Source organism: Hakea prostrata, chromosome 8, assembly GCF_041222555.1.
Source record: "Hakea prostrata isolate BN-2017 chromosome 8, UWA_Hpros_2, whole genome shotgun sequence".
NCBI classification, from domain to species: Eukaryota; Viridiplantae; Streptophyta; class Magnoliopsida; order Proteales; family Proteaceae; genus Hakea; species Hakea prostrata.
This window is the reverse complement of record NC_142607.1, coordinates 5,495,288-5,508,194: the sequence shown is the minus strand read 5'-3', so window position 1 is coordinate 5,508,194 and position 12,907 is coordinate 5,495,288. Positions and strand designations below refer to the sequence as shown.

The following is a 12,907-nucleotide window of genomic DNA, read 5'->3' as shown; positions in this document are numbered from 1 at the left end:
TCTGGTCTCCAAATACAAGAAAATGAGACAGATTAGCACAAAAAAAAAAGGTCAGTTTTTACTTTTTCCCATTGGAGTTGAACACAAAGCTGCTCAATGAGCAGATTCAAAATAGAACTCTGCTCTTAGATTTTCGGTCCTAAGTACCAGTGGTCGAGTGGAGGAACGTATTTAGCAAACCAACAAGACAAGAAAGCGTGCCAGTGAGTTTCATTAGGCTGCGTTCGTTTGCAAAGATGGGGTAGAAAAAAAAAACATGTGGGTCCTATGTGTAATAGGGTGAGGGAGAAGAAAAGGAAATGAAAGGGTTTTGTGGAAAAATGATAGTGGTAGATCCCACTTTTTACTTTTCCCAACTTTCCCACAATTCCCACCAAATATGTGAGGTTTTGAAATGATTTAGGGTGGGAAAGTTGGACTGCCACATTACCAAACAATGTCTCACTTTCCCAGCCCAAGCAACCAAACATTCTACCATTTTTGGGATTCAAGGGAAAAGTAAAAAATTTACACATTTTTCAAGAATTTTCTCACCCCACCTTTATTCCAGCAAACAAACGCAGCCTTAGGATTTTCACTGAAAGCGCTTATTTCATATTCCACTAAATAAGATTTTTATATACAGCCACCATTACGAATGACTCTCCAAAAAATGTTTTTTAATATCTTTGATGCAATTTAAGAGCTTTGAAGAGTTTCCATATCCTAATTTCATTAGGGTCAACATTAAGATAATCACAAGAAAGTAAGGCTGTTATTAGTTTGGTGGAGAAATTCCCACTTTTTGACTAGAAGATTAGTACAACTATCTTCCAAGTTGTTAGGGGAATTTTAAGAATTTCTGAAATGAAGTTTGAGGAAGCAGAGAGAAAAGACTATTTGAATCCCAAGATCCATTACTAATGAAATCTCCAACTTTATTGTAAGTAAGAGTCTCTTGGACATAAGGAACGAGTCATGCCAGGAAAAAGTAGACTCACCTTTTCCAATAATTTCATAAGCACGACAAAGCATCGTCTTGAAAAAGAGGTGAGAAACCTCAAGGGCACGCCTAACAACTTTTAAACCTTTGAAATTACCTAGATCACGATAAGCCCGTAAATTCTAGAAAGAACCTTCATGATGCAAAGGAAGGGATAGGATCGAGGGAGCAACCTTGCTTTATTCCTCTAAAGGGAGAGAAGAGATCAAAGGGATTGCCATTCATTTTGATTGAAAATGAAAAAAGAGACGAGAGAATAAACTATTGAGATCCAATCCTCCCCAAACCTCAAAATTTAAGAACCCCAATAAGAAGGCCTTACTTTGACTTTGTCAAAAGCCTTGGAAAGGTCCAATTTAATAGCTACCTAGCCACCTTTACCTTTAATTTTACTTATGAGGAAAGGAAAGATTTCATGAGCAATCACGATGTTATTGTTGACTTATATGCTCGAAACAAAAGCTCCTTGAAAAGGGGAGATTATATTTTTCAAAATCAGTTTGAAGCTATTGGCCATGAGCTTGGCTAGCTAGGATTTATAACTAGCATTGCAAAGGCTAATGGAATGGAAATCCCCAACAGTGAAAGCATGGGAGTGTTTAGGGATAAGACTGATGAGACTATGGTTGGTCCTCAAAGGCAGGGATTTTGAATTAAAGAAATTTTGGATAGTCAAAAAAACCACAGAAATAAGATCCCAAATTGGTCATAAAAAATAGCTTTGATAAGTTGATAACCATCGGGACTCGGGGCTTTGTAGGGCTTACAGCTTTAGGAGATAATTGTTACATATAATTTAAATATAAGACAAGACTTCACCTCTAGCCCCGAGGGAATTCACTCTTAACCTCATAATATGACGCATTGATCTCCTCCTTTTATAGGGTATAAAATCTACCTTTAAGGCATGAGATCGATGCCTTCAGGAGAGTGGACTAATATCCCATAAAAGGTAGAGATCTATTCTACCTATGTCCATTTGAACAGAGAATCTGAACTCAAATCATAAGCATTCAGAGAGACAATAGAGTAGACCATCTCTAATTGCCAAGGCTTCACCTTGATGCAATGAATCATATTGACTTTGTGACTGCTGCAATTAATCTTCTGTTGATAAGTTAACAAAGCCAACGTCTGTCTTACCATCTCGTGCTGCAACATCAGTATTTTAGCTTGAAACAAGAACTGAAGGGATTCCAAGCAAAATGAACAATAGAGTCTAAGACTCAAATTTGATTAAAATAGGGCACCACTGGCACACTTGATCAGATCCAACTTGTTAAATCACCAAATCCAGAGATGAAAAGTGGCGTGGAAGGCAAAGACAGGAGAAAAATATTTCAAAAGAACAGGGGTAAATCCATCAGCTTCCACCATATTGAGGGCAACGCAGATGGGCACCACAACATTTTCTTATTGATCTCAATCCTGATTATTGAAACCATAATCCCATCACGTCCAAGGTTCCTGGGATAGCTTGCTGAGCAGCAACTTTGGTGGAAACAGGTCCAGTATTGCTGTCATTGCAGCTCGGCGTGCAGCGCCTGTGGAAGAAAGGTGGCCAAATTTGCAGACCAATCTGAAACATCAATGTGGCATATGCAATTTTTTTCTTTGACAACATTGGAATGTCTAACCAGCTAAGAAAACCCAAATCAACATCAACAGTTTCACCATTCAAATATCAAGAGTTTGATTTTACCAAAAGGAAATGGGAAAATGTCATGAAGGAACACTGAAACAGAAAACTCACAAGAGTATTCATATTTCCAACTCTTTCAGGATGATATCAAATTCATCTCATAAAGCTGTTGCAAGACTTCCTTGGAAAATAACTTTCATAAACTCTGACATGTTGGGGGTACAATTGAAATGTTTTTCTGGAACTGTATATGGAGAAGCTACACAAAGATATGCAAGTCATTATTACACATAGGAGATTCCGCTACACAGTACATGATTCTTATTGAGTGTCTCCTTTACAAGTGATTCGTGCTAGGAACACACAAAAGTATAATACTGTAAAGATCTATGGCTGAGTGGAAACTTGAAATCTTTCATAGGCAATGGAAACCAATAAGGATTCACTAGACCTGTAAATAAAAGAAAGTCACTGTAAGACTCAGTCTGAAAATCATGGGGCATCTTTGTGCAAGTCAATGACAGTTTTCATGTCCCGTAATTACCTTCACTGCACAGCTGGAAAATCTCTACTTTGAGCTAATGGTAGACCATAAACACGATTAGTAGACTTGGTACACGAGAGTCTAAAATTTACACTGGAATTATGCATGGTTGCAGAGCTTCTGATAAAGCATGGAGAACATTCACACGGCTCCTGCCAATCAAGGACCAAATCCAAAAAATGGTTTTGGTACAGGTGTTACATGCACTCACCGCACCCAGAGTGGGTTAATTAGATGCAATTCTTCCCACTGAATTCTTGCCAAGTGTTCTAACAAGATCTAAAGCTGTATGAGTCATTTATTGTTGTAAGCTTCATTTTCTTCTGTCTTTTATGTCCATCCCTATCAATCAGTCCACCACTTTGCTTTGATGGTCTCTTCTTCCTAAGCTTCAGGTCTGCAGCTCCAATCATGTAAATATTCCCAGCTTGTGGTACAGTAAAGTCAGCTGGGTTTGTGTTAAGTGTGCAGTTCTCAGTCCCACCTATTCTTTCCACAGGCAAAATTCTTTCTTGGTTTCTACTGAACTTCAGTTGAACATGTTTGGTTGAAATTCCATTTGTCTGAGGTTGTTCAGCTAACTTTGTAGATTCTGAAGCCTGCAGACACAGAAATCTTTTCTTTGGATCATGGATCAAGTATTCATGCTTTTCACTTGTAGAACCATCTATGGAGGCAGGCATGTGAACTTTGGGGCCTCGAGTTTGTGCTGTTGAATATGATCTTTTCTTGCCTTCTCTTGCTTGATGTTTCAGGGAACGAGGAAATTGTTTGGTCAACAAACCATCTGTGAAACCAGAGGACTTTTGAACACTAATATCCTTCAGTACTGGAGAATCAACAGCTCTGGCAATAGATACTGGAGAAAAATGTTCATGGGATTTTCCTAGCTGGTGAGTTTCACCATGGTATTCACATGAAGGTCGGTCGATCAAGGACCTCCTGGACTTCAACACACTAGTCTCTGGCCCAGTCAATTCATTCATAACCTGCTCATGGGGAAATGGATTATCTTTAGGCAACCTTTCTGGGTTATCATTCATATTCTGGGGACTAGTTGAGTGCACTCCTGCATGCATGAGTTTGAGCAAATACATTGCTGACAATGTCTCATTAGCATATAAATCTAATGGTCCTTTTGCTTTTGGATAACAAATATTTCCCTTGTCACAAGCAAACAGATAATCCGGATGCACCCCCTCGTTCATCTCCCAGTTCATATATCCCTTGGGCAATTGATCAGGAGTTTGAGAAATCTTGTTTAAATTACTCACTCCATTAACCAATTTCTGAGAGCTATTAGATGCAAAAGGCATTTGACTTGGACCAGTGGACCAAACAGACTGTGATCCCATAAGTGCACCTTGCTGCATAGGTACCTGAGAAGGAGAATATGCACCTAATGACTGAGCAGAGGTACTGAAGCATCTTTTTCCAACCATATCACTATCCCAAGTGCAATTTTCAGTCCCCCAGCCTCTTCTTGAACCAACAACAGGAAACTGGACAAGACTTGGTTGGGCTACTTGACTCTCTGAAAATGTCTTGAATCCACTAGAGGCCTGGCCTAGTTCTACTCTGCTAGCACTGAAATGGGTCCTACCATGTTCTCCATCAAAACTAAAAGGGAAGCCATCTGATTTGTGTTTGGCGAGTCCCTCATTAGGACCTGAATGAATGCTATCCTTTTCTTTGCTGGACTGAGACTTCGGCAAGTTAGACTTCTTATGGAATAACCTCAACCTCTCATTCTCAAGGGCTTCAGTGGAACTGGTTTGCCCAGAATCTGTAACTTTCTCAGTTGTTTCTGAAAAGCCGTATCTGTTCTCTGCAGCAGTTTTGGCATAGTGAAGACGCCTTTCATACTGATTTCTTGCCAGGAGTTCCACAATTTCCATTGGTATATCATCTGAAGCTGCCTGTTCGGATACTGTATTTGCCACTTGATTACATTGATCCATTGAAAGTTTAGAAGGTCCTTCAACATTAATTGAAATCTCATCATTACATGCATTAGAGGTATCCTGAAATATGTCAATAAACAGTCCTGTAAGTACATAGATACCGGTTTAGTAGTAGTATCTAGAGAAGCCATTCTACACAGAGCAACAGAGGAGGAAAGAGCAGGAAGAAAAAGCAAATAACAAACAAGCTTATATAAGCATGGATGTGGAATAAACCATATCATGTCTTTGCATTGCCAGACGAAATTTTTATAAACTATAAATTATCCACATGAAGAAAACTAGACAAAAATTTGATTAGTGATTGCTTCACAAAGTTCAGAACTTGTTAAAGTATAGCACAGATTCTGATCCACAGTATTATGCAGGTAATTGGGTAGCAATCAACTATTCTGGTTGAGCTAGAGCAATACCTCATGTAGCCTGTAAACAATTTTTCCTATAGGTGCATTTTCTCATTAAACAATAGAGAAGCTATGGGACTTATGGAGAATAAGACCTTAAAATATATTACACTTATCAACTTTTGACTTCAACAAGTTATTCATAGATGAAGGGAAATTAATCAACAATAACCAGCTGATTTCATGGAATCTATAAGATATGTAGGGAGGAGAAATATTTCCAAATGTTAGCAATCCTCTTCTGAGCCTGTATACAGGTAAAAACCGGTGTGATCATTATTAAAACAACAATTTTAACACAAGGATACTAATACTTCCCTTTCTTTCCCCAGTCCTCCCCGAAAAAAATCTGGCCACACAGTTTAGTTGGAAAAATGAACACAAACATGGACACCTCAAAGGCCATTGTGAGTTAAACTCTAACCAATCTATTAACTGAGATTTAATGATACTATTTAAGAATAATTTTGGAGTGTATGTCCAACATTCTGTGGACTGTTGTACTCAGTAATTTTTGGGATAGATGAATGTTTCACAAGCATTGATGCTTAACCACATGATATCTTGGTGAAATGTCACAGAATTTATTTTGTTAAATTATCTAATAGAACAGTTATGAGGGTTGACATTTGCATGCTCTATCAAGTGGAGCCATGATAATTGCAATTCTATCCCAAGAACAACTGAGCCATGAAACTTGCAAGTATATGCCAAGAACAACTAAGTCAATGTACCTGAATGAGTTTTGGGGGCAGGTCTTGGTATTCACATAGTGGTAGAGGCAGAGGGTGTATTACACTAAATTAAACAGATCAAACATATCCCTCTATCATAAATTCACAAGAAAACCCACCACATATACACAAGGAGAAAGCTGATGTTAGCCCAAAATGAGAGTGAGATTTTACATGAAAAAAGACACTAATGTTTAGAAAAAGACGAACTGTACATTAAGGTACATGTTTTGATAGTGAAATCAGGAAAAGGAAGCAATAATCTTCATGATCTGGTAACTATGGTATCAAAAACCACATCCATAATGCACTACAAAATGGCCATATATAATGGAGAAGTTTAAGTATTTAATCAGAATGAGAATGTTTCATTACGGAGTGACAAGAAAATACTATTTTAGAGCATATTTATGCATAAAGACACTACCTTTGGCCGGCAAAAAACAGAAGAACTAGCACTTTCACCAAGGACTTTAGTCTCACATTCAACTTGAGGCAATTTCTTTTTCTTCTTATTCAGAGTACTCTTTCTATGGGTCTTCATATGATGTACAAGACCATGATGTGTACCTACTCCAGTATATGGAACTACAACAGATTTCAGACCAACAGATGGAACAATGGTGTGCTTCCTGTCAAGGTATTTCTTTATGATCAGATTTTTGCTCCCTGGCCAAGGCATCATGGAAGACTTCTCATCTTCAACTTGAGACACCTTATTCCTCTTTTTGTCCACAACAGGATTTTGTGCTCTTTGTTCTGCAGCAACACAACTTTGGGCACCAAGATTTAAATCTTTTCCTGCAACTCCATTTAGAAATGATTTAATGGAAACATGTTCAGTCCCCATACACATATTTTTTGCATCTTTCCTGACTTCAGCTTCTTTAAAAATAACCTCGTTATGAGGTGCCAAGGAGAACAAACTATCTTCAATATGAGGCGTCTGCTTTTCCTCTGTACCCTGGGTAAGTTTTTTACCATTTCTGGGCTTTCCCAGAAAACTTTTGTTACCAGGATGTAGATTTATCAAGACAGATTCATCTCCTGCTGGTTTTCCATTAGAAATTTTATTATCCATGTCCTTTTCAGAATCATCCTTATGAATTTTAAAAGCTTCATTAACTCCACTTTGCCTCGCCATATCCTCATCTTTATCCTGTGGAAGTTTATGTTTCCTTTTCTTACTCAGCATAACCTTGTTATTTTTTCCTTGGAAAGCCACCTGATTGCTGGTAACAGGATCTACACCCAAGCCAGCGGGTGCATCTGGTGTTGCTTTAGACTGAGCACCTTCTGTCTTCATGCAACAAGTTGTTGCCTCTCTTTCAGTGTACTGAAGATTATCCGGTGCGGCAAGTGCTCCTCTTCTTATTATATCAGTCAACGAGCGCAATTTTCTTGGTTTGCTCCCATGTGAAGCATCGCCTGAATTACCACACTGACTTGCATGATATAGATCTTGAACATGTTCTTCAGCTAAACTCTCATCACTTTCACAAGAATTATCAATTGATACAAGGGAATCAGGTTTTCTACTTTGACAGATTACAACATTTGAAGCCTCTTTATTTATCTCAGATATCACAGGAGAACGCAGTACATCCTTGTCTTCCCCAGAGCTTTTTGCTAAATTGATTCTGCTAAATTCTGGCTTTTCTCTTTGAAAATTTTCCATGGAACTGTTAACCAATTTGCAACATTCTGGTTCGACACTTTCAGACTCCAGAACTCTCTTTTGATGGGGATTGGATAGTGAATCAGTGGCAGTTTCATTTGAAATTAAGTTATATCCAATCTTGCCAATGTGAAAATCAGATCTCAAAGTTTCTCCATTTGTAAATTTTAATCCTTCTTGACTGGAACCATATTTTTTGGGACTGAAGATAGATTTATCTACTGCCAGGTTCATATTCTCTTCTGGAATAGCATCAGTCGGACTATGGATATCTGCAGCATACAGAAGAATGGCTCATCAAGATAAAGTTCCTTCAACATGACGGGGATATCTGATATAAGCATACCTTTTGTGACTGGGTGCTCCAATTCAGCTCCCTTTTCGTTTCTGTTCTCAGATAATGCTGGGCAATGTTCAGCATTACTCGCTGGAAGAGAAACATCTGTACTGCATTTCCTTCCACTTCCAATGTTGACTTCAGGAGATTGCTGAATGCTAGAATGCGGCATTTGAGCATCATCAGAAGAAACTGTGAAACGCACTCCAGTTGAAGTAGCAGTTTTGGTTCTGCATGCTGTATTTGAACAATTTGTAAGCAATCCAGTTTCTACTGGAGCATCCTTGGCTTCAATCTTCCTCAGGCAGTTTTTGCAGCTCCACCATCTAAACTCAGGAACACGAAGAGGAGGAAGTTTTTGTTCCTCCAATTTGTGACAGTTACCAACTGTAGGAAATGGCCAACAAATCTTCTGGTCTTTTTTGCGAACCTCAGCAACATAACCACTGTACATACCATAGAAATTTTTAGGGAAACAGCATTATAGAACAGCTCACACAGAATCCTACATGGAACAAATGTCAAAAGGCTCAACAGCAGTATGTTCACTTGGACAAGATCGAACTATTATAGATACTGTTAGCCCTAACTCATTAATGGAGAGGATTGCTAGGTCAAGTCCTCCGATAGAAATAGATATTCAAAGAGGAGAAAACTTTGATAGAGATCTAACCTTCAAGATAACCTAGTTATAACAGTAGAAGTCACACTCATCTTACCAAAGAATGAAAGCAGTAAGGAAGAAGGATTCTTAGGATTAAAAGCAAGGGATTTAAGTTCAGTGTTTGATGATTTCTCAATTAAAGGACAAGAAATAGAGTGACAACAAAGATAAGACATCGAGGAACCCCAAAAAAAAATGACAGTAACAAATGTTCTCTCCTCAACCTAGCTGCATTTTATGGAGATTTTCCAGCAAGCTTATCAGTTTGAGTCCTTTATTCATGAAGGTCCTACCCATAATTGGTCAAAACTGGATCAATATGCCCTACCTAGAAAATGTATACTACCTCGAAAATGAAACAGCAGTGAGTATAGACCAAAAGATAGTACAAATTATCTCAGCGGTATCATACAATTTCCTTACCACTGGTTTCTTCCTCACATTAAAAATGACATTGACCAAGCAATCAGAAAAATTAAGAACAAAGTACTAATTACTAATAGTAAAATGAAACAGTTGAAGAACAAAATAAGAGCTAACTTGGTGAATATAAAAATATTCACATCATGCTTAATGAACTAGTAGAAACAATAAATACAAGCAGCAATTATATCATTATGAAAATACCATTCTAATAATGAACAATTAGTACTTGCAAGCAAAAACTAGAGGTTGATTTTATGAGGAAAAGGAATTATACGAACAAAAAGTACTAAGAAAAAAAATAGAACAGTAAGCTTACCGGATTGAAAAATGCTCACATCTGTCTGTCTTATTCTTTTTATCAGCACTGTTTAGCCCACTAGATCGTGATTCAGTTAGCCCATTACAAGAATTGTCAAGAGGAGTTAAATCACTTGTTGCATGGTTCTCAGTCCCCACGACAATCACCCCATCCATCTTGAGAAACCAATGGAAAGCACTGCAGCCCAAATAATATGAAATCTAAGATTCACCAATGATTGTAAAAAAAAGAATGAAAGCCTAGGGTTTATAATAATAAACCTTGAAAAATTCAAGGTAGAATAAAAATGATGGCTGTTGAATTCTAAAATAAAGACCTATGGTCTGATAATATAAGATAGAACATGCCATGTAAATAAGGAATGCTACAGAACCCATGATGTAGCCAAGTTACTTCTAGGAGTTGTAAAATGAACCATAAACTAGACTAGTTAAGGTTCTAATATCAGAAGATGACAGGTTATGTTTCATTATCGAAGAGGAGAAGAAATATACTTACTTTAATATTTTGATTGTTCACACACAATATATTCCACTGTGTAGCTGAACCCACTTGAAGAATTACAAAAATAGATCATAAAATAACGTTCTTTTAAGACAAGAACGAAAGCAGCTTAGAATTTACCAGCAAATGATGTGGCCTTCAACAATGAAGACGATAGTATGATAGATCAGATGCTTCGTGATGCAATATATATACTGATAACAACAATTCTGATTGTAACATAAAATTATGAAGTGAAATCCTATAGATTAAGGTGGTCGACCCACAAAGAAAGTTGAAACTGAAAACAGTTAAACCCATTAACAGTGAAGCGCGCTGTACACGTAGTAGAAATCACAGATGGAAATTACCCAAAAGGATAAGATCTAAAGCTAGAAAAAAACCTGAAGTGAACGAAGCGCGGTACACGGAGATGATATCGAAGGCGAGTATGAAATGAAGCTGAGCTCAATTAGCCAGTTGTGAGACCGATCATCATATCATCCATCGTAGCTGCCGAACGAGGTAAAATCAAAGAAGAATTGGAAAGAAGAATCGCAACGGAGAGTCGAAATTATAAAGCGAAAAACGAATACTCACATGGGCTCAACCACTTTGGAACGGCGAACATGCGAAGATGCCTCAGAAGAGAGTGTGTCAGGCGGCGAAGCTGATGAGAATCATCCGGTGAGAAAATTCGAAGCTCGTTGAACAGAATTCGAGTGCGAAAAGGGGCGAAACCCTAGCTCTTTTAGGGTTTTGTTGGGTTGGAAGTGAATGGGTTCTCGATGCACGAAAGCTAGAGAGAGAAAGAGAGAGAAGAAGTGTTGTCTTTTTATTTTTTCCTAACTTTTCTTTATCCCTGAAGAGAAGGTTTTAAAATCCTGCCTAATCCATGTCATCGTCATCGCATGTAAGAGAGAGAGAGGAGAGAGAGAGATTTTTGTCTTTAAAATAATAAAAAATAAAAAAATAAAGCAAAGGGTGGACTGGTGGAGTGGGAAGGGAAACAAATGGGAGAGCTCCAACATGTACCATGTTGACGGTGATACCTCATCACCTTCCATTACATGTTAAAACCCTAAAATTTGTGGTCACCAAAGCACCAAGAAGCTATAACGAAACCCTAAACCTAACCCTAATCCTTGTGTGCCATGTCATCTCATGCCTCTCTCTCCTCCTGACCTGTGTGACTGTCAACCATTAAAATTGGGATCTTTAATTTAGTTTCCAAGGGTAGAAAGGACTATTCTTCCCTTGCACTTTTGTGTCACTTGTTTAAGAGGGAATTCACATATGGTCTATCTTCTTAGTACTCAGAAGACTCTCCTCTCTCACTGCCCCCCCCCCTACCCTACCTATTTAGGGTTTACATCTAATTTATGTTGTCAATGTGCAGAGGACAAATTTCTCCTAGAAAAAAAAAAGTGAGAGGAACACAATTTCAAACCCTAATCCTATCCTAGAAAGTAAATAAAAGTTCATTTATTCCCAATTTTGACCTTCCTCAGTTTTACTGCCATCAATATTCCCTGTAACGGTAGATAAGCACACAGAAAGAGATGATGAGATGTCATATGCCACTTATCACAGTTATGGAATATATAAATATAGAAGCAAGCATCACAGCTGACACTCTTTAATAGAATAATTAGTGTTTAATGGGGCTTTTCAATTCTCATTATAATCACAATCAATGGTAACTCATGAAGATTTCTCCTCCCCCCTCTTACCCCTTTGTAATATTAGCGGTTTCACTTATCTTAATAAGGATTAGTAATAAATTAGAATATTTAGAGTAAAATTAGCATTTGCTCAATTTTAATTCTCACAATAGATAATATTGGACCCTACCACTGCAATTTTTCAGGGAGAGACTGTCAAATTGTGAACAAAGAGACATAGAGCTAGTGGTCCCATGAAGCTTTCAGAGAAGAACTCCTTGTGGACTAGCTGCCATGGTTACCAAAATTTCAGATAGAGTGAGGGTTTTTTTTTATCTCACCCAACTGTTGCCTTACTACTGCTATCAGCTTGTTTTGGGTTTGTGTGAATTGGGTTCTTCAGAAGAAAACCCAACAACGTATATCATTTTAATGGTGGACCTATATATAGGGTCTGGCCAGGGCCCCATTGACGATGATGATGCATGGAACAGAAGCTTTTTTGGTCCAGTAGTAGTAGTGGTACTTAATGTCAGCTGCTAGCTGCTAGCACAATGATAGTGAGCCTTACTCATTCACTCCCAACACTAATCCGAATTAAAATGTTGATTATGGAAGGAGATATCATTATTCTCTAAAACAGTTTTAGAGTTAGGTTTATATGTTTGAATAGTTTAGCTCTTCTTGTTCCAATCCTCCTAAACTGACCTACTACTTTTCTCTAAAGAAAGCAATTGAAATAAAGCAGTGGCTTTTGAGTTTTGACCCCATTTAACTGCCACATGAAGGAAGAAAGAGAGGGAGGAATTTTACTATTTAGAGCTCAAGATGTTAAATTTGCAAAGGGTGGTGTAGGGCATGCAACTGTGGATATTGAAGAGTACAAAAGGAGGAAGAAAGAGAGGGAGGAATCTTCCTATTTAGAGTTTAAGATGCTAGATTAGCAAAGAGTGGTGTAAGGCATGCAACTGTGAATCTTGAAGGGTACACATCCTGGTGATTTCCTTTGATTCTTTGTTTTTTGATTTGTTACTGGCTTCAATGGTTTTGAGCGTCTGCTACCTGC

The 12,907-nt window shown here is 37.9% G+C and overlaps 1 protein-coding gene across 2 annotated transcripts; it reads right to left on the bottom strand.

The window, feature by feature from the left end:
* Nucleotides 1-2,513: 2,513 nt before the first annotated feature.
* LOC149006459 (protein EMBRYONIC FLOWER 1-like) lies at nt 2,514-11,006 on the bottom strand. Of its 2 annotated transcripts, XR_016175121.1 has the most exons (7): nt 10,778-11,006; nt 10,582-10,690; nt 9,692-9,871; nt 8,295-8,731; nt 6,698-8,220; nt 3,169-5,192; nt 2,515-3,075 (listed from the first exon to the last, which is right to left on the bottom strand). XR_016175121.1 is itself a non-coding variant. In XM_089166229.1 (6 exons), exons 3-6 carry the CDS (start codon nt 9,847-9,849, stop codon nt 3,438-3,440), a joined length of 3,873 nt encoding a protein of 1,290 aa, XP_089022355.1. In that variant the 5' UTR covers nt 9,850-9,871; nt 10,582-10,690; nt 10,778-11,006; the 3' UTR covers nt 2,514-3,437. The 2 variants fall into 2 exon arrangements, 1 of the variants encoding a protein (XP_089022355.1); XM_089166229.1 differs by having other exon boundaries at nt 2,514-5,192.
* Nucleotides 11,007-12,907: the final 1,901 nt, after the last annotated feature.

Bases quoted from the DNA above. Each gene is read 5' to 3' on its own strand.
- LOC149006459 (XM_089166229.1), bottom strand. From the start codon at position 9,849: ATGGATGGGGTGATTGTCGTGGGGACTGAGAACCATGCAACAAGTGAT. The intron at 8,221-8,294 runs GTATGCTTATAT...TGTATGCTGCAG, and splicing joins GGAGCACCCAGTCACAAAAG to ATATCCATAGTCCGACTGAT. The intron at 5,193-6,697 runs GTAGTGTCTTTA...GACATATTTCAG, and splicing joins CTGTTTTTTGCCGGCCAAAG to GATACCTCTAATGCATGTAA.